A 25,976-nucleotide genomic window follows, 5' to 3' on the forward strand; every position below is an offset into this window, starting at 1 on the left:
TAGCCCGTGGAAAATCCACGGGTTCGCCCGTCGCAGCTAGGCTACCATTTTGCGTGACAGACAGACAGACAGACAGACAGACAACAAATATGCTAACCACATCCTCCCCCCTAGCTGCCTATATATCCTAGAATTAACAAATACGTGATAAACTATAAAAGTGTCAACAAATGTATAACATAATGTCTTCAATGTTTCTTATTTACATGTCCGTTATGATATCATTTTCGTCAATGAATGTAATATTTACTTCTTCTTTCTTTTCAGCTTCGTTTTTCGCGAATTCAACAGGATAAAGTTTGTTTATCGGTCTTATTGTATGTGTGTTTCCATTGAGAACATATCTAACGACAGCTCCCCGTTTCTCACCGTCGCGTGATGGTACGAACTCTTTAACGACTCCCATTTTCCAATTTTGTCTCGGTTGCTTTGCTTCCTCAATTAAAACAACATCGTTGATTCGAATAGAAGTTTCACCACGTGATTTGCCAACTCTGTGATATTCGCGTAACTCTGTCAAATATTCGCATTTCCATCGATTCCAATAGTGGTTTATGATACGTTGCAAATGATCTTAACGTTGACATAAATCTTTTTCATTTTCATTGCTATCAATATGCGAGGTTTCCAAATTAATTTTTCTCCCAAATAGTAAATGGTTAGGTGTTAATGGTTGCTCACCTATGTTTTCACACAAAAACGTCAGCGGTCTGTTAATAATAACTGCTTGAATTTTAGCTAGAACAGTCAGTAGTTCTTCATACGATAATCTGGTATTGTGTAAAATCTTCTTTAAACAACGTTTAACGGATCTTACAAGTCTTTCGAACATCCCTCCCCACCAAGGAGCTTCTAAATTAAAATGCCATTTAATTCCTCGATTTGACGAAAATCGTTGCGTATCTTCGGCAATGAATTGACTACCATTATCAGAAATAATTTCAGAGGGAATACCTTGTTCAATGAAGAATCGGCGAAAACTACGAATACAACCCGAAGACGAAGCATCAAGAACTAAATCCAAATGTAAAGCTCTGGTACTGGTACAAGTAAATAAGAACACCCAAGCTTTATACATACTTCCACCATGATAAACATTTCGAACATATAAAGGCCCGGCATAGTCGAGACCAGTATGTTTAAACGGATGATGATTGGATAGTCGTGATTTCGGTAATGCTGGTGAAACAGGATACGAAACAGGATTTCCCTTCATAATAACGACATAAATAGCACTGTCGGATTAACTGCTTTATGTAATTTCGTGCTTTTGGAATCCAAATTTCGATCTGATGGCATTAAGTGTTTCTTTCAAACCATTATGCAAAACTTTAACATGATAATGCAAAATTACCAGCTTTGTTAAAGGATTGTAAAAATATCGGAAACTTAGTATCAAAGTCTAAAGGAGCGTTAGCGTCCCTTACAACGAATAATACCATCAATATTTTGAAATCGTAAATCTTTTTGTGACTGTTTGTAACTCGGAAGTTGAATTATATCTTTTTGCGCATATTTAATCCAGAGTTTTTCTGCATGCAATTGCTCGTCCTTTGTAACAAATATATGTAAAACCAATTCTTCCTTACGACGCTTTTTTCTGAGGTTTCCAACAAATCGTAAAACCAATGCGGTAATTCGCAATAAACGTGTGTAATTAGAATATCGTGCTATGTTCATAAAATTTAAATCAATTTCTTCTTTGGTGCTCTCCTCTGATTCGTCGTTACCAACAATTAAACAAGTCGCATCATCAACCTTGAAATTACTGAAATTAAAACTCGAAGCTGAGATGTTAATGTAGCGCAAGAAATCAGGTCCTGAAAACCATAAGTTATTGTTTACCAACTCAGATACCAAACAACCTGTCGACAAAATATCCGCAGGATTTGCCTTTGACTCCACATGAAACTAACTGTCCAGTGAAACTAAATCACGAATGATACCAACTCGCCGTTCGACAACCACCTCATACTTCTTATTAACATTTTTAATCGAATATAGAACAATAGACGAATCAATGCAACACCATGTCACAGAAATATCATAAACCAAACTCAACTCATCACGAACATACTTCATCAGCTTCGCTAACATCACTGCACCATACACCGCCAATCGAGGTATCGTGACCGGTTCGTAGAAAAACTACTATCAGCATGTTCGAACCTAAAATAAACACACGCACCGTAACCTTTCAAAGAAGCATCAGAAAACCATGCAATTGTACATCAACAATATTCCCGCCATCGTAACATCGTGGTACATTCAAATGTCAAACACTTTTAAAATCATTGTACGTAACTAGCCACTCGTCCAAAACCTGTCCAATCAACTCGATGTCCCAACCAATTTTACCTACACAGTTTTTTTGAAACAATGTTTTTAATCGCATAACAATAGGGTTAATAAGAACAAGAGGGTCATAAATGGAAGCGCTAAATTTAATCAATTGTCGTTTTGTCGGTATGTCCTTCGCTAACGATAAAATGTCGTCGAATGTGAATAAGAGCGAATCTTTCTTTCCGGACATGTTACCAAGAACTTTGGTAACATGTCCGGTATGAGCAGCATGGGGTTTGGTAACTAATTGTTCCAACTCTTCGGAATTCGAATAGAATTTATGCAGATTGAAATTTGCTTTAACGAGATGTTGTTTACATTTCTGGTAAAAATCATGTGCTGCATTAACAGTAGCGCCACCGGAAGTTAGATCATCAACGTGAAGTGAACTCAATAACTTCTGTACAAAAAAGGATCAACATGATTCAGCATGCTTAATAAGAGTGGCACTAAGGAGGAATGGCGACAGACTTACACCATACAATACTCTACTCAATCTATAAATAACAATTTCTGCAGTTTTAATGTTTTGTTCTGATAAATTATGTAAATCTTTAAACCAAATAAAATGAACAAAATCACGATCGGTTGAATGTAAACTAATTTGTAAAAATGCCTTCTCGATATCAGTAATGAAGGCTACTTTGTGAGATCGAAAGCGCAATAAAACGTTATATAAAGGCTCGGTTAAAGATGGTCCAGCATACAAACAATCATTAAATGAAGACAGTCCCACCGATTGTGAACTTGCATCGAATACCATGCGTACTTTGGTGCTTGGTTTATCATCACGAATGACTGGTCGGTGTGGTAAATAGTGAACTTGTCTTATGGCACAATCGTTGTTGGTAACTCTTTCAATGACACCTTGTTCAAGCTGTTCTTTGAGGATACTGTTATAATTTTGCAATAATTTGGGATTATTTTTCAATTTATGCCTCAATGATTCAAGTCTCTTTAAAGAAACACAATATTCATAAGGGAGCACATCGTGATCATCCTTAAAAGGCAGCCGCACCTCATAACGTTTAGTCTGCGCGCTGAATTTAACATTTTCACAAAAATTTTCAGCAGCTGGTTGATTCTCGATACCAGCGTTTCCGAAGGACCAAAACTTTTCCAACTAATTATCCAACTTATCTTGGACAAACTCAGGACCAATCTTCAATACATTTGCTACCAAGACGGCACTTCTACTACCTTCACCTGACCTTATTCGCCCACTTACAATATATCCAAACTTTGAATTTAAAGCAACTGGCCCATCCTCACCCCGAACTATACCACCATAAAAAATTTCCAATAATTATCAGCACCCAACAAGACATCCACCTTCAAATCTCTATTATTGCAGTTACTGTCAGCTAAACGTAAGTCTTTCAAGTGTTTATACTTCAAACAATCGTTAAAATTCTGTCCTGTTAAAGGATGACAATATTTTTCACATAACAATCAGCGTTGATTTTATCTCCATTTAAACCGATCACTGAAAACTGCACCCTATCTAAAGTTTCTTTGAACGAATGTTTACCAAAAATACGGATGCAAATCTCACGCTTACCAACAACCTTTAATTGCAATTTTTCACATAACTCTGGCGATATGTAACTTAATTGGGAACAGTTATCGAACAAAATTCTCGTGTTCTCAATTTTTGAAGGATCAGTACAACTTTAACTTTAGCGGTTTGCAAACAACTAATCTTAGAATAGCAAGACTTGGCTAAATGTCCACCTTTCAAACAAACAAAACATCTCTTCTTGTCACGTAACACGTTTTTCCTTGCGTCGAAATTAGTGATTATTCGGCATTGTTGTGAGTTATGCGATTTGTCACAAAATATGCATCTATAATTATTCTGATTATTCTGATGATTGCGATAATTATGCTGATTGTGCGGAAGATCACGGTTCGATTGATGTGAATAGTGAACTGGTAATGCCGATGATGAAAACGGGTTGTTATCATGTGGCTGTTGTAAAGAATATGCAGATTTCTCACGAACTTCGATCTCCGATTTTAACGCTCTTAAAACTAACTTTATATCCCAGCAATCTTTGTCGTTAAATTGACGACTAATAATTAAATTAAGCTCTTCTGGAAGTTTCGACATAAGTACTGGTATTAATAGCGGACCATAATTTTCAGACGTGACATCTAAATTTTCCAGACTTCTCACTTGTGTCTCAACGTTGTCAAATACATTACGCAATGTTTCTATGTTAGTTAAGTTATTCGCCTGTTCAAGTTTCAGTATTTTTCTCATATGTGCTGAAATAAGTAACTGTTTATTATACCTCTCTTTCAGTAAATCAACAACGGTTTTATAATTTTCATTGCTAAGTCTAAACCCAGCGATACAACTTGCAGCGGGACCTTCTACTAGATTTTTTAAATAGGTCATTTTTTGAACGTCGGAAATATCGTCATTAGTGTGTACGGCACATTCAAAGCTATGCCAGAAAGTTGACCAGTTTTCCGGATGCCCATCAAAGGGCTGTAAATGTAAGCGAGGCAATTTTATTAGTTTACTGTGGCTGAAAGTGCTTCCTGCTTCAGAAAAATCTTTTTTGGCTGATCGTTTTTCTAAAAATGATTCAAACAGACGAATTTTATTCTTTAACATCATCATTTCTTCCGTATCTTCTTCCTTGTCGATATCATCCTGCTCTGTCAAGCAATCCATAATCGATTCGTTTAGTTCTGCAACTTTCGCTATTTTTTCCATCAAAGTATCACGGATCGACTCAATTTGACGAACATCTGCAACATTATCGGTATATGACGATATAATTGTCTCTCCCTTTGTAATTAATTTGTTCGCAGTTCTAACAACAGACTTTCTAACTTCGTTGTACTTCGCGAAATCATTTTTAAAATCAAAACAACACCAAACTTTAAACCAAACCAATAAAAATCAGACAACTAAAAACCACTAAATAAAACCATAGATACATAAGCAAAGTATCTCTCCGAGGGCTCCAATGAATTTCCAGATAAATTCGGATACAAATAAAACTTTAATTTAAAACGTGACTATATTTTTAAAGAACGAAATCTAAACTAACATGTGCGAAAATATAAATAAATACATAATAAGAGCAGCTAGAGGACTGGGGAAGATATAAACAAATATGGTAACCCCACTGATTAAGTGTTTTAGTTTGTTGAGAAAATCAAATGATGTCTAAATATCTAAATTCCCCAAGTCACCTGTTTTTTTAAATCCTTCCCTTGCGTTAGATGTATTCTTGCTATGGGCGTCCAACAACGTCATTAAGACATTGTGACTGCGTACATACTGCCATAAATGTAAGTTGAGTTTATACAATGCTAAATTAACTCTAATGTTTAATGTTGCTTTTAAAGTGAAATTGTAAGCTGGGAGTTGCATTTTAAATTGTGGAAGTTGATATATGACAACTGATATTTATTAAATATTTTTGTGGGAAAAGAAATTAAAACATTCTTTGTTATCTCATCTTATCTGGTTGAAGGTAGTCTGCGTCTAATCAATGTTGGCACGGGGATGTAATTTGAAGACAAAGGTATGTATGAGGCAGAAGCGCGTCTTATTCCAACCTCGCAACAACGTTTTATTGGTCCTGGTAGGTTTTTTAAAACATTATTGAATTTTGTTCTCCTGGAAAATACTGGCAAGCTAGCTAATAAACTATTATACATATAGCCATGCTAAAACAAAATGTGACAATATGTAACTCAAAATATCACACACGTAAAACTTTCATTTATTTTTCCTTTTATTTCATAGAAGTTATGGTTAAGCTCAGTTATATTTTGTGAAAGATGGATTACAAAACTTATAAAGTATAGCAAGCAAATTGAAACAGTCACCTGATGTCATTCTTCGAGAATAACTGTAAAAAAGTGTTCTGGAAATCCATCGTCAATGTCAACGTGAAAAAGGTTGGCATTTTTACATCTAGTTTTTTAATTTTTTGAAAGGCGACTAGTCGTTTCTATTGAAAAAAGTGTGTAAATTGCACATGTTTATTTCATATTTAGAACAGTTTCATTACACAGGTATTCATAAAATGTTCCACATTGCAATAATCATGTAAACAATAAACTTTAACTTCAAATTTTCATAGTGTTTCATAAACTAAAAAGCAATCGCATCAAAATTTTATGTTACCGAATAAGCTGGCTGAAAAAGAACAATGAGTTCTTTTCTCCAGCTCCTTCTCCACTGTTAACTTATTAGCATTTAAATAAACTCGTGGTAATCGAGCCCGACTTTCAACTTTTCTAAGATCTTTTCCACCAGCTTTTATTTTTACAACTGACTGTATATGATAAGCAAGTCATAGTCTCCATAGAGTGATGTCAAGTTACAGCTTAATAAAGTCTGACAAATTTCTTCTTATTTAACTGTGCATTAAGCTCCTTGTAAATACTTTAAAAAAATATTTTTCACCAGTAATTTGACATGCATATTTAATAATTAAACAATAACAAGTGAACACTTGATAATTTCAATAAAAATTCCACTTGAACCTCCCATGACAATTAAAGCTGAAACACTATTATACTCTATAGTAAATGTGAAACAAAACGATTTAAAAGCTTTGGGAATTATTTTGCAATTTGACATTTTTAATACAAAATTAAGAAGTAAAGTTCTACAATATTTGTCATCACATGAAAGTTAAAGGCGGTATGCCAATCATAAAAGATTATAAAATTTACCTTTAAAATATATGAACCTTATCCTTGCGTGAGCACCTAATAATAGGAAGATTAAGCAACAAATGTATCAGCAACAAATGTATCAGCAACAACGAATATATTTGCAATCAACGCTTTTTTTAAAAAAAAAGGAAAATATAAATTTAACTAAAGTCACGTTTTTCAAATAGTGACAGCTAATATTTTAATGGTTCAGGTGTTCTTTTAGGTTTGTACTCCAATAACAATTTCTCTGATGTAGATACCCAAACCCTGACTCTAGTTTCAGAACACTTCCAAAAAAATTGTACATACAACCATAGTCCACGTTGAAGTTATAAACATTTTAACACATAACAATGGCACTGAGAAAAAAGTACTGAAAACAGGCTGAGACCAAGTATCCATATCTTAGACAAGGTAAAATAATTTGAGCTAACAGGTGGTACATTTTCTTTCCTGATGATTTGTAGCTTTTGTAGAAAAAAGGCCAGTTCTAAGATAGTTGGTGTTGTGCAGCATACGTTTAAATGAGCTATTTTTGCCTAGTTAGTGCTGTAAAAGACCCATAAAACCTCTTAAATCTCTAATGTACTTATATGATTTCTGCAGTGCATTTTGTCACATTTTCATGTGCACCATATTGTCTAGGTGAAGATTTTGGGCTTTCATAAGTGTGAAATATTTCTAAAAAAAACTTAAATCTATTTTATTTTAAACAAAACCTAACTTAATTCAACGTTTTTACAACACTTAAGAAGCTAGTATACTGATCTTTATAGTCACACATTGGACTCAGAGAGATATTTAACATGTTCAAAAAAGTGGAACATTTTATTTTTTGCTTTTTTTGAATTTTTAAAAAAGAAGTGTAAATATCTCAGGCTTATACTTTATAATTTTTGCCTCAAACTTTTAGTGTTAATTTTACAAGGTTAGACAATCTATTATAGTAACTTTTTATTGTTTTTTGAAGTGAGATTTCTAGGTTCACAAGCATTTGTATTCATCTTGCAATAAGGTAGTTTGTGTGCCACTTTTCGAAAAATATTATTGCCAAAAAATGTTCAGGGGCGGATTTAGACTTCTGTCACTTTGGCACTTGCCTAAGTAGAAATTGCCAATGAGAAAATCGTGTGTATCTAAAACTAGTAATTTGTTTAAAGCAACGCAAAATTTTATTATAAGCGTTTAATAAGATTCCTTTGCACCCAGGATCCGAGTTATTAATTTTGTGTCCACTCAGGAGTGTTCGCTCTATGGCACTCCAAAGTCACATTAATACAGTTACCTTAAAATAACAAGTGCTATCTTAAGATAACTCTAATAATGTGATTTTGGAATGCGTGAATATCAACATTAATGCCCTGACTGTAAGATAACTCAAGTTATCTTAAGATAACAACTTATCAGAGAAATATTGTAAAATTTCTTGATCAAGGTAACATTAACGATTTTTCTAACTTTGATATTAGCGCTATCTTAAGTTAACTAAAGTTATCTTAATGTGGCAGTAACCCTTTTTTAGCTGTCCAAATAACTGAAATATTTACTCAGTGTTTTATTTATACCATTTTTTTTACTATTTCCTGAAAATATAGGCCTTAATACATAATAAAATGATTTTAACTTAACACTAAAATTGCTGAGTCACCAGAAAAATCAGCTTCTACGAGCTCCAACTTTTTACAATCTCGTTATTTTTCATCAGCTTCTGTTTCTAAATGAACCTTGGGTTAACCCTGTTAGAACGGTGTGGGGTTTTTTTTTGTTCATTCTTATTTTTTTAACAATAGCCTTTTGTTTTTTTAAAAAGATTCTTTGTTAGCATCCCCTGCTGCATCGAACGCTGTTAAAAGAAAAATATTCCGAATAAAAAGATTTCCGCACACCGTCTCATGGCTGCATGACTCACCAAGCATATCTGAAAATTTTAAAGTAAAACGAAAATCCTATCGAAAGTTAAAGCTCGTGTAGTGTAGCAAAATGAAGATCGTCTTAAATTTCTACGTAATGCGCCATCTTTGTTGTTATTAACGTTTCTCTTTAATACCTACGTCATTTCTTACTGTACAACTTCGCAAGCGCTAGACTTAAACTATATTTGGCAAAACTAATTAATTATTCATGATTTTTTTTTAAAGAGGAATTCTTGAGGCTGAATAATTTTGGTGAAAGATAATAGTATTTTAGCCATGAAATCGTGACAAGTGTGCTATAACAGAAAAATATGGATATATAGTCTGAAAATAAAATTTCGTAATTAAGTACGTAAAAAAAAAAAATTCCGATTTTTAAAAAGGTTACTGCCACCTTAAGATTGCGAGAAAACTGGGGATTACTCAATCTCTGCAAAACTAAAACGTGTTTTAAGATTTAGCAGCAACTGGGAAAGTACGGAATATTGCCAAAATTAGTTAATTTTTTGGGGAATTACCTGATTACTTGGTGCATATGTCTAGGGGCTAACAACAAACCTCCTGGCTTAGTAGTAACCACGGGCAACACGACAAAAACAAGTAATGAAAGTACTGACTGCTTGTAATTGTTATTTATTGCGTAATTTAACGCGTTTGAAACGAAGATAACACAAGTTAGGAAAATATGGTTAAAATGTGTTAATAACACCTGTAATATTAACTTGAGTTATCTTACAATCAGGACATTATAGTGAATATTCATGCATTCCAAAATCACATTAATAGAGTTATCTTAAGATAGCACTCGTTATCTTAAGATAACTGTAATAATGTGACTTTGGAATGCCATACAACTCTCCTTCGATGTGCTTTAGTGAAGTACTATGGTTTTCAGGGTAGTCGAACTACATTTTGCCACATTTCGCAGATTTTGTTGCTCTTGATTCCTTTGTTTTCTGCCGTAAAAACATTCGTGTAGACTTTTGGACCCTCTTAAAACAAAAGAATTATGACGTTAAAAAGAATCTAGTTGAAGTGTGGACTTTTGGACTTCGTTAAAACAAAAGAATTTGTGACGTCAAGAAAAATCTCGCCGAAGTCGTTAAAATTTACTGTAAAAGAAAATTGATATTAGGGGATGGGTGCGTAGGAATAATTTGCCTTTCCTATTGTTATTGCCTCGCAGTAGCCGGTCTGCTTGATAAGTTCGGCTAAGTTCGGTGAGCTGCAATTTTTTGCTTCCAATTCAACATGTCTACTGAAAGAAGGCTAAGGAATCGTTTGTATTGACTTGGTGAAACATTACCGGAAAAATTTATTCTCTGTGTCGCCTGTGATTGCAGAAGAAAAGCAGTTTGGCAGAAAAACAGGCTTTGACTTAACAAAAATAATAGCATAAACTCAATGATTACGCTTTCAGGTACATCTGTTTACTTTTAATTCCATTGATTTTAGAGTAAGATACTGTGCTAGCAAGTGTGAACATAAAACTGTTTATAGTTTCACTTTTAACAAATTTGAAAAAGCTTTGTGTCAAATTCAAAAGAGCTTTATGTTGTCTTGGGTTTCTTATTAATTTAAGTCGAGACATTTTACAACAAGACAATAATCTAATAGCTAGCTAGCTGGTCACTTTTTGTAGCTGGTAAAGGTGTAATGTAAAACAATTTGTTGACTTCATAACAACTTTGTATGTTTACTTTTGTAGATTCAAAGCTTCTTGCAATAGACACCTTTTTCAAAATGCCAAAAGGCCAAGGAAGAGAACACTAGTTTTGGGAGAAAGACTTTGACAAGACTTATGTTTTGGTTTAAAATCTCGAGCCTGGTATCGAAATAATTCCTGAAAATGGTGCCAATTATATACAATTCGAATAAGAAAAAGGCATAGTTTAATTTAATGGGTGAAATGACAAATGTTTTTTTTCACATTTTCACTAAAGTTGTCATGCTGATAGACATGGAAAATGTATGTGGTTCTACCAATATGGCGAAAATGAGTTAGCATATATACTTATTACCACCCTATCCAGATGGACACAAAAATGTGTAATAATGTAGTTAACGATATGTTCTTAAATGATTTTGTTTTGTTAAAAATTTAAAGTATTTATAGTAATTATCGCATAACAGCTACAAGTTACTTCCAAGTTTGATTTAACATTTTAAAAGTCCGAGCCAGAAATGGTTACCGAAGAATAAGAATAGTGTTTTTCTTGCTGTTAGGCTAATAGGGCTAAATAATTAATAGGGCTAGATCAGTGTTCATTCTTTGGTTTTTGTGTTGTAAGTTTGTTTTTAATTAGCTATTGCTGCTTAAAAATCCGAATTTTAAGTAGCTACTTTTACCTGTACAAAATCTTGATATAATCTTTCCATTTTTTATTGTATTTATTTGTTGTAGTTTATGTTGTTGTTACTATGATCTAATAATACAAATAAAGCCTATTCTTGTGCTGCTTATTTTTCTTTCAGGCCTCCTTTTTCATGTTATTAAATGTTTTGAATAGACTAAATATGAAAAGTTTTTATTAGTAATATATACCGTTTTGCATTGCCGAATTATAAGAATTATGTATGTCTTTTTTACCGAATCTAGTTTCCGAAAATTTATAGCCCCAATATTAGTAAAGAGCTATTATATTCACCCATAACTTGCAAAAACGAGCCTGCAAATACTTTTCCGGATGTGGAAGAAAGAAGTTTTGCTGGGTAGCTAATTTTAGCCTTAATTCTTCTGGAAAAAAATTATTTGGCTTTCTTTTAAAAATTTTATGATTTTTTTCCAAATAACATGTAAGAATTAGACTTGTAAAGGTCCTGTCTGCTGCATTGTGGAGTGCTGCAATAGGTAAATAAGCTAAAGCTTCTGCCGCCCCCCAAGACCCCATCTTATTTGACACGCGCAATTTTCGCCACGCAAAAGTTGCGTGTTGACTTTGCTTCGCTTCGCAAATCCGCCCCTGTAAGTGAAAGAAAATCATGGTATGAATGTGAAAACAACAAGCTTACGTTTTGAAATAATTATTTGATTTCTTTTTAAGTGTAAGCAACTGAAGATAAATACAACAAAAAACAACAAAGATATATTAAGTATAACTTACTGCATAAAAAACCCATATTAGTGAAGAAGTTGGGCTTAAAATGCAAATGGAACTACTCTAGTGTACATCTCTATCTCTATAAAAATAAGAAGTGTGTCTGTCTGCCTGTAAAAGGCAAAGCGGATAACTTCATTTTCCTTTGATATAGCCGAAAAAGTGATGTCTCAAATGTTAATCGACAAATTTAACGTTGGGACGTCAATAACACTAACTTAAAGTCAATATCTTATATTAAATTAAAGAAGCCATTACATTGCACAAAACTTTGAGGCTAAATAATTTGGAAACAAGGTGGTGACGTCAGTGATTTTTCACCGCGTGGGTAACTAGGGACCACTTGGGACAAATTAGGGTGAGTTTCCCAGATATGGGTGCCCGAATCTGTTTCGGAATGGACAGGTTGATAACGTCATCACAAAATCTTTAAACCCCAAATCTCTGCAACCGTTTGTCAAAATATACATGATCCTGTACATTTCTTGATCAGCGTTTCAAGATCTATATGATGAAAGCAAGTATATAAATTTATAATAAAATATTTTTGTGCGTTTTGACAAATCTTTACTGACATCAGCAAAATTTTTAAACACTTATATCTCATTAACCGTTCATCAAAACCACATGATCATATACATTTTCTTGATCAGCGCTTTAAGCTGTACACAATAGAGGCAACGTGAAAACAAGCTTCTAAATTATCTTTTTTGTGGATGGTTTGCTGACGTCGTGAAAATTCAAATAACGGTACTTTTTCATTTTTATACTGCCTTAGTGGATAGTTCCACGGGCTTTATCGACTATTAATAATATAATACAGAGAGTGTTTCTGCGTGTTTGTAACAGGCAAATTGGATGTGCTCATTTTCCTATGATGTAGCCGAAAGTTTATGTCTGAGATGTTAAATTTTCTTACCTTACGGCGCGACGTCAACATCACAACTTTAACGTCATTATCTTACTTTAAATTAATGAAGCCATTACAGTGCACTTGAAACTTTTAGGCCAAATAACTTGGAAACGAGGTGGTGACTTCAGTCATTTTTTACTGCGAGGGTAACTAGGCATCACCTAAACCAATTTGGATAAGTGTCCCAAACCTGGGTGCCTGAATTCGTTTCGGAATAGACGGGTTGATGACGTCATCAAAATCCTTTGAACCACAATATTTTCGTAACCGTTTGTCAAGATCAGCATTTCAAGATCTATACGATGAAAAAACCTTTAAACCCCAATATCTCTGCAACCATTTGTCAAGGATACATGATCCTATACATTTTCTTGATAGCCATTTGAAGCTCTACGCAATAGAGGCAACGGCTAAACAAATGTCTAAAAAAATCTTTTTTTAACATTTGTTAGACTTTGCTGACGTCATCGAAATTCAATAAGTGGATTTTTCCAGGGCCTTATTGACTAGTATTTATATATTATAACTATGGAAAAAATATACTTTCAATTTTTTAGTATTTTAAAGGCCACTGTTAAGACTTGATCTTTCACATAAAAACAAGTAAAAGGCTAACTGAAAATCAGATCAGGATAAGAGTGCAATGTTTACTTAAATTTATCTATTTTCAATGTAATGACTCCCCTGGAAGCCTAACAAACTGACCTAATATCAAGACTGTTAGCTTAGAAAGTTAGAATATGAAATTAACACAGAATGACATGCAAGTTTTCAGTAGTTTAAAAAAGTATGTCTTTGTCTTTTGTAAACTAAAAAGTACGTGAGGTCTTTTGTAAACCTAATAAAAGTAATTGAGGTCTTTTGTAAACCTAATAAAAGTATTTGAGGTCTTTTGTAAACCTAATAAAAGTAGGTAAGGTCATTTGTAAACCTAAAAAGTATTTGAAGACTTTTGTAAACCTAATAAAAATACGTAAGTTCTTTTCTAAACCTAAAAAAGTAATTGAGGTATATACTAATTAATGCATATTAGTTGACACACATTTCTAAGATGTAAGTCATCATAATTCACCATCTGTTTAATGTAAACCCAAAACCTAATAAATTCAATTATATATAACTAATTGAAGCTAAAGCCTGTGAAGAAACATCGTATTTGACCCCACAGTTACAAAGCTCTGACTTTTTTGACTATGGAAGCCTAGACAAATGTAAGCCTGAAATATTTTAAATTATTTAAGTGAATAAGTTCCAGTTATATAAAGCAAAAGACGGTTCCAGTGGTATTTCAACAAATATTTTTTTTGGATGAACTACGAAAAGCAAGATTTGTCTGTGCTCTACCAAAATTTTTTAGTTTTTGATATATTGCATGTTTTAAGACTAAATCTTGTAGAGAATTTAAAGAAATGCGACATTTTTTTATTAATATTGGGTAAACTCTATATCTTTCATGTTAAAGACAAAGAACTTTATACTTTACAATTCTATAGTTCAAGCAACAGTAAAATCTGAAGAAAAAAAAATAATGGTGCCGTTTATTTTATGATAAAATCAACATTTTTCAAAATTGTTGATTTTTTATCCAATATTTTCCCCATCTCTTAGAAAGTCGTTTGTAGACAAAATGAGTAAAACAACAAAATTAAAATTCTAAATGCTTTCATCCAAGCCCTTAAAATTTTCCAATTCATTGCGTTTAGGGAAAATAAGGAAATACTAAAAAATTATTAAAAAACCATTCCATATTTAAGGAGATTTAAAAAAAATTTTTTTTTTGATTTTTAGGAGGAAATGAAGTTTCTAATAATCAAGTCGTTAATATTTTTATGTCAGAGGATCTGTTTAATTTAAGTAACATGATGCAGAAGTTGCATAAACTATCTTCCGCCGTTTACTTGCTTATTAAAATGTCTCCTTTGAAGACCCATCTTCCCACGAGTTCCTTTGTTCCTGGAACACAGGTATTTTAGAAAATTTTAGGCGTGGCCATCCTAATATAGAATATAATAGTGTAAAAATAACATGCAAAAATAAACATTAAATAAAAACCTTTTGGTTTGCACTCGCAATTACTACAGTGGAAGCAAACAAGGCTGTATAATATTGTTGAGAAGATATCTAATCAGAAGTTTATCCCTCAAAAACAGATGTTTACAATTTTGAAGAGTTAATTTCTGGACACACTACATTTTTACTGTTTGAAGAGCATGCAAAATCATGTTTGGGTTCAGCACTGCTTAATAAGAGATAAGGTATTGTTAAATTTACCTATTTCATTTAAACAACAGTTTATTTAAGAGTTTGGTAAATGTTCTAGTCGTAAGTTGATGAGTTGGTGAGGCGTGAGTCAGTGAGTTGGTGAGTTGCAAAATTTTCCAAATGCCGACATCTGGAAAAATATGCATATGCTGTCCTTGTCGCTCTCCAACGTAGAGTTTAAATTTTAAGAAGTAATAATATCATCATCACATTATATTTTCAGACGTGATCAACGAAAGGTGTTTAGTGACAATTATGTCAAACCGACGAGTTCGAAAAAGTCGTGAAGAGTTGTAAAAAAATATAAAGAAGAATATAAAAAAAAAATTTTTTCTGTTTTTCTTCTCATTAAAAATAAGTACTGTGTTGTTGCTATTAGTTTAGAAAAAAAATCCGCCTCTCCCGAGAAAAAAAAGATCAAGCTAGCTATGAAGAAGAGTGAGTTTATTTTTTTCTTTAATTTTTTTTTCTTTTACACTCTGCAGAACATATTTGAGTATATATAAAAATCTTCGCAGCTAATAAATACTAATTTTAGCGATTCCAAGATTTTTGATGGTTTTCTCTCTCTCAATATCTCTCTCAACGCTCCAACGTCTCACCTTTTTTCAAATAAAAAACATCTTGTAGGTGCATCGAATCCGTTCAACTCCAAAGTTGCTTTCAGTTTGTCTTTCAGTGGAGGGTGATACCACCGCAGATAAAAATAACGTTAGCCTTAAGCGCGAAAAGCTTTATGAGCTAATATCCCATCCGGCATCAGTCCAGGTCTATTTCGGATTATTTCGAACTATTCCAGTGAAAAAACGGGTTAACATGCTAACAATAAAAAAAAATTCCAGAAAATTAACCACATGAAAAACGGCAGCCTTATATTTTTTGAACTAACCAACTCACCTTAACTTTTGAACTTACCAACTCGCGACTCGCGAACTCACTGACTCGAAGATTACCTAACTCTTTATTTAAGGTGGCAGTAACCCATCCCAAGCTTCTCTCAAAAAGTTGAACTCATTCAACTTTTTCAGCGCGTATTTTTCTCTCCAGCTTTTTAACCAATGAAATTCAGGAAAATGTAAACAATTGCGCAATCCATTTTATTCAAGAAAAATATTAAAAAAAACAACAGTTTCTTCTGCACTTCTTTAATTCACAAAATAAAAACAGCTTTCAGAAAAGTGTTTGGTGTTAAGAACTGCAGAGAGACCTGTTAGCATTGAATTTGTGAACAAACGTTATGGATTCATAAATTCTTTTTAAATCTTTATAACAGCTAACCATTAATTGAATTTTTTTGTTACCTAACTGTTCCTTTCTTTCCTGTTCTGTAAAATCTTTTCCAGGAGAACAGCAAAGATGTTTATCATTGCTTGACCCAAGTATTGATGTGGATGTAGATGATGTTGTCTTGGCACTTCTTTCTGTAGTTAAGTTTTTTTTAACCATCTTCATACATTTAAAATTAATTCATTCTTTCCTACAATATTAAATTTAAAACAACGGAAATTTAAGTTACATACAATTTGTCATCTTACCCATGTGAGGCAGAGTATCCGTGAGTTTTAAATGTGAGATTACAGACATATTTCTGCTTTCATGATGTACATCAGTAAATCATTCAACTTTTGTTACTTTGTTGATATGTTTGGTAGTAAAAGGGGTTTAGAAGGACTGTTTCAGAGTAGGTTCTCCTTGGAAAAAGTTTAGAGAGTTACTTTGTTTGCTGACTAGCAGAAGCCTGTGTAAGAAGTATTATGGTGCAGGTAATTGAGCCAATGGAGTGGATAGTGCCATACCACAGGCCCAGCAGATTAATTTGGAAAGTGGAGGGGCTAAGAAGTTTAAGGAGATCCCACCTGTGGATTAACTGAAGACTCACACCAAATTCTTTAATGTCACTTCCAGGTTACTAAAATGTGTAGTAATATCAAAAAAGAATAATGACCTATTATAAAACAAACAAAAACTATACTTTATACATATATATAAATCAGTAGTAATTACAGATCGTTGTTTGTGAATTTACTGAATATGCGCATTTTGTTGCCATTTAACTGTACAAATAAAATGATAATTTTGATAAGGTTTGTAAATCGTTTTGTGTTTACTTTCTACATTCTTACTTTTCTGCTAAAGTTTCTTTGTGTGAATGTAAAAGAAATTGTGTTAATTATTCCATATTAGGTTCTTTTATCCTCCAAAATAGCAAGCCACATAGGATGTGCTCAACTTTATTATACTTTTTCTCTTAAGTAGTCCTCTTTAAGGATGAAATACACTATATATCTATATCTATATATCTATATATCTAGTTTGTTTGTTACCACAGGGAATAGAAATATGTTAGTTATTTAATGTTTCCTATTATAAACTTATTTCTATGTCGGCATTTCGATAAGAGCTCAGTTCGTTTATTCATGCTTGAAATTTCCTGATCATTTTCAACAAAAATGACCAACATATTGAATTCCGCAACAAAATTTATGAAAGTGTATATGCACACTTTAAAGTTTATACGCTGCCTCTATTAATAGCCAAACTTTTGATATGTTATAAAGAAATGACCACACAAATCAACTGCAGTTAAAATGTCACTGCAGTTAAATATAACAGCAAAAATCTTATAAATTTTAAAAACTTTAATTAAAAAAACTTTAAATAACATAAATACTGTTTTAATAACCATTTAGTATTCCAAATTACCTATTTCATATAATTTTTGTCGAAGTTCTACATTCTTCTGTTGGCTTTACCAAAGTGCACACCACACGAAAGAAGACCATGGAAAATAGTCGTGATTACTAAATACGGAACTAGACCTGTTAAATTGATTGTTTTTGGTGACAACAGTTATCACCGAAACCGAAATAATATCTTCAATAACAGTTATCAAACTTGGTAGAAATATATATGAAGATTATTGGATAGGTGGAATTACTTTTTCAACATGTACCAAGAAGGAGAAATCACTGGGCATATTTGCTGCCATATTTGTTTATACTTTTCTTGCTGACACAGCTAGCACGCTTTACTTGCATGCCTTTTCTCAGAGATGTTACGTACTACAGTAAAATACCGTAGCAGATTAGGACAACTATATCTATTAGTATATAGTTGCAACTACTTGCCGTCCTTGTTTACCCTGATACAAAAGTTGTTCTTTCAAAGATGATACATATGCACCCCTTATTTTTCAAAGCGATGATTAGCCCCAACACCAACCTTGACCCCAGGGCTGTTTCTCTATTTATAAACCCTGGCGTCGAGGTTGCACCAACACTCGAAGTGCACAATGAAAGGATACACAGTGCGTTTTATCTGACCACGTGTGCACATCCCACCTCAACAAGCTTCCATGTTAGGTTTAAATCTGCAAGTTACATGCACATTCAATTTTGTTTCTAGTGGATTTTTTTCAAGAGCAGCAAACAGTCTATAACTATTAGGATCTGGAAAGAATAAAACAAATTATTTCCAGTTAAGTTTTTTAAAGAATTATTTTGCACAGTATTATTATATATTATATTACAGTGAAATACGGCTGAATTTCTTGCTACATTCCACCTCACCATAAATTAGATTATATTTATACTGTTTTGCATGCACAATTGATACTTTCAAAACGTTTAAAATGCAATCTGTGAAGCATTTAAAATAAAATTTTATAAATATTAAAAAGAAATTGAAAAATCCCAATCAAAAAATAAGATTTTAGGACAAAATAACACTTTGTTCAGGCACACGCATAAAAAATGTAAAAGTATATATCATATAACATAAAAACATAAAAAAAATCAGGCCAACGGTTACCATAATAGACAATAATGAACAAGTACGTCCTTTATTTGACCCCAAAAATATATATAATTGATCAAATAAGCAATCTAAAAATGAAGTTATAGTTTAAGGATTAATCAGTCACATCAGGCGCGGATTTAGACTAGGTCAACGCTGTCATGCGACCTAGTAAAAAAAATGCAGAGGATCAAATTCTGTCGAATTTACCCGGAATGTGAAGATTGAAATATTCTGCCTTGTTTTCTCATAACGCAAATTGGATCAACCTATGTTGACCTGACCTGTGTTAGCCAGTCCTTGGTTCTAGGTTATCCCGTGAGGCTTTTACCGTGGACTAGAATTAACCTATGTGGGCCTGACCTATTTTTAGTCAGAAATTTCGAAGTCTGCCAGTCTTGGCTCTAGGTTATCCTGCGAGGCTTTTACCGTGGACTAGAGTCAACCTATGTGGGCCTGACCTATTTTTAGTCAGAAATTTTGAAGCCAGCCAATCTTGGCTCTAGGTCATCCTGTGAGGCTTTCACCGTGAGTTAGAATCAACCTATGTGGGCCTGACCTATTTTTAGTCAGAAAGTTTTGAACAAACCTGTCAAAATAGTTTCGTTTTGGTATAAATATCAGTAGGGCATGCGGAAGATTTTTTCTGTTCTCAACATGGCTTTCGAGAGCTTGAGAGAGTGTGTGAAGTTAGTAAAACGAGGATTTTGATAAGCTACCTCAAATTTAAGCTGAATTAATTAAAAAGGTTAAATGTAATTCTGTTTTGCCATCTACTGACGTGTTGCAAAAACAACTTACTTTTGGTTTTATCCGAAGAAATTGCCATGCAGAATACTACCTGAAATCAAAGAAGGATAGTTGTGCAATTACGTTGAAGTGAGTTGTTTATGTTTATCTTTTGTTGTTTCTATAATAGCTATGCGTTTTTGTTACTCTGACCACTAACTATGTCGTAGTAGCTTTATTGATGTAGCTAGCTAGGGAGCTAAATACTATGTTTTTAAATTCATGTATTTAATCAGGTAAGAATTATTTTATATATAAGTGGAAAAAAGTGTGCTGGCTAGCTAGCTAGCTATCCCAATTTTTTAGTGCCGATTTGGATCTCTTTTTGATTGGTGCTGACTTTCACTAGCTATTAAGCTACCTAGCTACACAAAATAGTGCTCTGATTATTAGAGTGCCTTTTTTCGCCAGCAACAAAAAACCGTTGTCCTGCTTTGCGAAATTTTTCCACGAGGGGCTGAACACTCAACTCCTGTTCTTTTGGGGAAAGGGGGACTAAAATAACTTATATCTGATAAAAAGATATTCCTCATATTATTTTTTTTTATATCTTCTGCAGAAAAGTTGTCAAAAGTTTATTGTTGCTTGCACCGAACAGTCAGGGGTGAACTGATGTTCAACTTTTTGGATTTGTCACACAAAACAATGACCAATTATTTTCTTCAAAATAAAAAACTGCAACTAATCAGACTCTCCAAAAAGAAATTCAAATTCGAGAATTTGGATAATAAATGATAAAATTTGTAGCCTAGTTAACTAAGCTTTCTTCTTCGAGTTGATATAATGAGTTTCTCTCAAACCAAAGCTTAGACGCGAACGAATTACTCAGCGGAAACACCGAGTTTAAATCGAACAATGTGACTAATCGCTTCAGAAAACATTTTAATTTATCTGTAAGTTGTTTACCAAGCTTAGTTAAATCTTACTTTGGTAAAAACTTTGTATAACACTAATGTTTATTAGGGTGAGTGAAACCACTCGCTGGAATATTCGGGATGCAAAGGGCTTTCCCTGATATTAATCATGTGAGAAGAGAACAATAGAATTAGCCAATCAAAAAGCGCAGAAAAATCGTTTGAGACCCAGCATAATTTTTCCCACCTTAACTACTCCGATTTCCCCTGTCTCCTGGCTATAAAACTTGTTGAATTCAATATTAATCATTTTCGACAAAATGCATCCTGTATATATCGTCCACAGGTTTTAAAGTCATGTATCGCCTGCTTAATATATTACTTGTTTAACAAAGATATTAAAAGCCAGCTTGATTAAATTTATGCTCATATATTTATATATATACATATATATAATATACCTTGTGCACCACATGGCATTCATTTGTATCTTTTTAATAAATTCCCTCTTTAAATCAAAGAGGCAAAGGAGACAATAATAAAACAACCTGGGTGTTAATTATGGTAAAATTGTATTCATGTTTCTCATTTTGTACTTTCTTTCTTAGATCAGCTGTTATCAAACCATGCACCATCAGCATTTTCAAAAAATCTTCAATGAGAGTGAATTTTAAAGGCCTAAAAACTGAAATATTCAAATGCTAATACGTATTTATTGCTGAATTAATTGAATAATAATTCATTGAAATTGAACTTGTTCAGAAGTTATATTCAAATCTTCATGTTCATACATAACAAGATTTGTATCCTGGTATTTCCAGAATTTTCCAGATCAGTTTCAAAAATTTCCAGTTAAAGTTTTACTATTATTTTAGAGTACTATATATATAATGTGTAAAAAAAATTATTTTATTTTTTATTTATTAAGTTGTATTTTAACATTGCAGGTTAGTTACAATAATAATTGAGAATTAGTATACTCAATGATTTGTTTACCCCATTCTCCGTTTTCAAGGTCTACTTCAAATTTTACAATTTTCCAGACTACAACGGAAATCTTCGAGCCGCAGGGCTTCCTGTTTTCTATTTGAAGTGTTTGTGTGGTGCTGGGGCGTTTATGAGAGTGTTTTGTTTCTGTTATCAAGGCCTAAAACGTCTGCTTACGAGGTTGTTTTTTGTCCCCGTTTAAGCCTATTTCAGGGTTCGCAAAGCCCGTTATAGCGAAAGCCCCAAGACCCCCAGCTGTAATTCAAATTTTTTTTAATGCGCAGCATCATGACCTACTAAGAAAATTTCGTAGATCCGCCCCTGCACATGCAGGTAAAACAGACAAAAATCATTTGTCAACAACTACTATAATGGGTCTATTCAAAAACACATACGTACTATAAGTCGTCAATCTTATACTTCATTGTATGCTTTGCTTTTGACTTACCCCTTTCCTGAATGTACAGATCACCCCTCCCAGAAAAATTAACTTAATGATTATTAATTATAACACGTTACTTGAAAAAAAGGACAATATGGGTAACGGCAGGTCTAAGGTGTTAAAGTTGAAATAACCACGCATTTTTAGTAGAAAATATACATAAAAAAGCTGCAATAATATTTTAAAGCGTAGATATGTAAGCCCTTGAAGACCCCTTTCCCCTTGTACACTTTGATACGCTTTGAGACTACCTTTCTGCCTCCTTTTTCTTTAAGCATGCTAGCTACATTACTTTTTGTAAACAACCCCATAAACCTTTTGCTGCAACCTGCAAACACAGATAGTCACTTTTAAAAAAACAAAAATCTCCAAACATCATATAAAAGCTGCAAACGCAAATACGCACTTCTACACACAAAGAATGAGAATGTCCAAGTGGACTCGCGTAACGGTGTTTCAGGTTATATTTTATTAAATTTTTTTGTGTACATTTTCTGAAGTTTAGCCGAACGTTAACTGGACGTTTGGAAAAACGCGAGTGCTCCCTCTTTCCCAAATCCAAACTTACACATTCTTTTTGCACAGAGCTGAAATTCAGGTGACTACTTTACAGGACTTTACAGAACTTCACTTAAAGAAAAACAATTAAAATACTGCAGCTACTTACATTACATAGACATATAGCTAGCTACCTCCAGGGTGTAGGCTTTTTTAGCAGTCAGTTAGGGACAACTGCAAATTAGACTATTTCTCCCATTTCTCGCTGCGACCACGAACCAGAAGACTGTAATAAGCAAATTTAGTGTCGATAGCCTAGTTAGGAGATAAATTTCGCCTATCAATTGTCTATCATGGCCTATTTAGGCAGAATAGTCTAATTTGCAGTTGTCCCTCTAACTGGCAGTGTTCAAAATGATGAGCCAAGCATGGAAATTGATCTATAGCTAGCTATCAACATTATGAACAAAGTGTTTTTCACAGCTATGTAATGCAAGAATGTATGAATTTGTCATCATTAAAAGATTCTTCCATATCACTGTCATCATCGCATCAGTGTCAGTTACACAGCGATACTCACCAAACCTTTCTATGGTCGCCGCCATGACAGTTTGATGTCCAAACCTGGCTTTTAAGTACAGCTTCACAATTAATTTTTCTTAGGTTCTATTCGTTTATTTTAAAGTTTGTGCTACTTCGAACCTGTACTACTTAAGTAGTTTGTTTACACGAAATCAAGTAGCACAACACGAAACGCAAGATTTCTCTCAGCAAAAAAATCTTTTTTATTCACGCCTGGCGGACTAAGATGAAGCGGGAGGCGGGTCATAATGCGTAGTCCAATTACCTTTCAATTTATTGTGCGAAACCATTTCTGGAAATCGGGATCCAAGACTTTTACGACGGCGCTTTCTAGAAATATTGGTCGAAAATTGCGCCCCCTCTTTTTAAAAAGCGGCATCCAGAAACGGCGGTGCTTCTTAGAATTAGGCGTCAGATTATTTTTTTCGGCCAGGCATTCCAGAAAGCAGCGCCCAGAGTTCTTTAGGACGACGCATTCTACAAAGCATCGGTGTAAATATTTCTCGCCGACGCGTTCTAGAATGCGTCGGCGCTCAGAAATAATGTCTGTATCTTAAATTAGAAATCTCAATGTTGATTTTAAATAGAAATTATGAAAATGTTTTATAGTAGCTAAACAACACACCAGGAGCTTGTCTAGAAATAAGCTTTCAATTCAACACAAAATGAGCAAAGTTGCGCCGACTCTTTCTAGGAAGAGGCGTCGATCCTGCATAATTGCTCTGTAAATTTGCGCGCATGCTTTCTAGAATTTATTTCTAGAATGTTATAAGACTGTTACGTAAAGCAACAGAATAGATAAAGAAAAATAAAATTTCCTTAAATTCGCAATATCATGTACTTACGCACGCTACTTTAAACCAAGGACGGCCCAAACTTATTTCCCTAACTAATTAAACACAATCCTTTAGATTCTGAGGCTATAAAAATAATATAGATAAAATATTATTCTGTTTGAAGAGTCCAAAAGGTTTTTCAGGTCAAATATGTGACATCTATTAAATAAAACGTCATTCAGAGTCAACTGTTTCAACATTCTAGTTTATCATGCCAGTAGAAAATATCTCAAGTTGTGCTTAAATATGTTATTTTTATAAACATTAAATATATACAAGGCAATAATTTGTGTTTCTTTATAAATTGTATATTAGCACCCAATCGTGCGATAAAGCGAAAATTAGCTAGGTAGCTAGCTCTAGCTAGGTATAATCATCTTTGATTTTAACAATTTAATCTTCAGAAAGCCCACCAAGTTCTTAACTAAATATAAAAAATAATTATTAAGCTACAGAACACAATGCAAAATGCAAAACTGTGGGATAAAAAATGGCTACTCTTTACGGAAAAATACAAAATAGAAGAAACAAGAATAAAAAAGATAAATATTAGCCATTGTTAAAGTTTTACAACGTAGAAAACAATTTTTTAAAATCAAAGGTACTCTAATAGCAAAAAATAATATCAAAATCCCTGCAATATAAAGTAATTTAGTGTTTTGTCCCTTACCTCATGCACTGCCAAACTCTAGCTAGCTTCAAAATCGATTTTCTAGAAAAGAAAGAGAACTATAGCTAGCTACAGTTGATTTTATATATATAGAACACAGACAGACTAACAGAATACAGAATAGTTTGCTGCCAAAGAGGGGGGAAAATTAGGTAACTAGCTACAATCGTGGTCACAATATGTTGGGACAAGACAACGAATTTCGAAGTTCGCCATCACAAGTAATTGCGTAGGCTCATTCTATATTAGATTCACACATCTTGAACTTGTCAAAGTTCACTTGTCAATGTTCAGAGTGGACTTAGGATCTTAGGTTATTTGGTAAATACAAAATTCTTAAAATGTGCTAATTGTTGCTGACGTCAGCAAGGCTATTAATCACGAATTTCGGGGCCTTCGTGGTCTCCGACGTGAATTATTTCGGTGTGCGGGCGTGCTAAAGAATGTGACTAGCAACTTTTCAACCCTCTCTGCCTGGCCTACTTGTGTGCAAAAGTGGCGACTTTGCAGCCTGCCGGCTGCAGAGTAATGACTATTTGACTGTTTTGCCCATATTTGGATAACGAGTAAAAAACTGCCTTAGTCTCAGTATTTTTGTCCACGATTGTAGCTAGCTATGTACGTACACATAATCTTCACACGCGAGGTCATTGAAAGATTCTTTTTCATTTGCATTACCGTTAGTGGCGTCAGTGAGAATCCTTGGAACTTCCTGCACTGCTGAAGGTCTTTCTTTTCATCTGTTCCACCCTAAGTAGGGCGGCTGCCCAAAGTCGGGCATTTTTTAATCATAACCCAAGGGGGCAAAACTATGCAAAGTAAAACAGATTCTTTTATCAGTTGGAACTGCATTCTTGTGTCTTAAAATAACCTTATTAAACTGCTTTAAGCTTTACTATTTTTATGCATGAACTTAATTTAACGAAAATTCGCCCTTATGAACACATATTTAACCAAAATTTAAACAATTAATCTACAACTATTTCAGAAAAAGCATGCCCAAAATAGAGCATACATGATATCCAAAGCATACATGAATACCCAAAGTACCCGACTTTGGTCAAGAAAAAAAAAAAACCTAAAGTAGGGCATTTTAAATATTGACGATTTTTGACTATCTTTGGGCAGAAATAGCAACTACCCAAAGTAGGGTACTTTAATATTGACGATTTTTGACTGATTTTGGGCAGAAAAAAAACCCACCCAAAGCAGGGCATTTTAATATTGACGATTTTTGACCAACTTTGGGCAGGAATGAAAACCACCCAAAGTAGGGCATTTAATATTGACGATTTTTAA

The 25,976-nt window shown here is 33.5% G+C and overlaps 1 protein-coding gene across 4 annotated transcripts in view; it reads right to left on the bottom strand.

Annotated features, from left to right (window-relative positions):
• LOC130636084 (leucine-rich repeat-containing protein 71-like) overlaps positions 1 to 22,630 on the bottom strand; it is a 48,732-nt gene extending 26,102 nt beyond the window's left edge. Inside the window, exons 1-4 of one of the 4 annotated variants that reach the window (XM_057445683.1) lie at positions 17,928 to 22,630; positions 17,081 to 17,133; positions 16,526 to 16,701; positions 7,054 to 7,089 (exon numbers count right to left, since the gene is read on the bottom strand). In XM_057445683.1, the coding sequence (XP_057301666.1) occupies positions 7,054 to 7,089; positions 16,526 to 16,676 (187 nt within the window). In that variant the 5' untranslated portion in view covers positions 16,677 to 16,701; positions 17,081 to 17,133; positions 17,928 to 22,630. Of the gene's footprint in view, positions 1 to 7,053; positions 7,090 to 16,525; positions 16,702 to 17,080; positions 17,888 to 17,927 lie in introns of those variants that run through there. The other 3 variants (XM_057445685.1, XM_057445686.1, XM_057445684.1) reach the window with 3 other exon arrangements.
• Between the last annotated feature and the right edge of the window lie 3,346 nt (positions 22,631 to 25,976).

The sequence above is a fragment of the Hydractinia symbiolongicarpus genome, chromosome 3, assembly GCF_029227915.1.
Source record: "Hydractinia symbiolongicarpus strain clone_291-10 chromosome 3, HSymV2.1, whole genome shotgun sequence".
In the NCBI taxonomy this organism is placed as follows: Eukaryota; Metazoa; Cnidaria; class Hydrozoa; order Anthoathecata; family Hydractiniidae; genus Hydractinia; species Hydractinia symbiolongicarpus.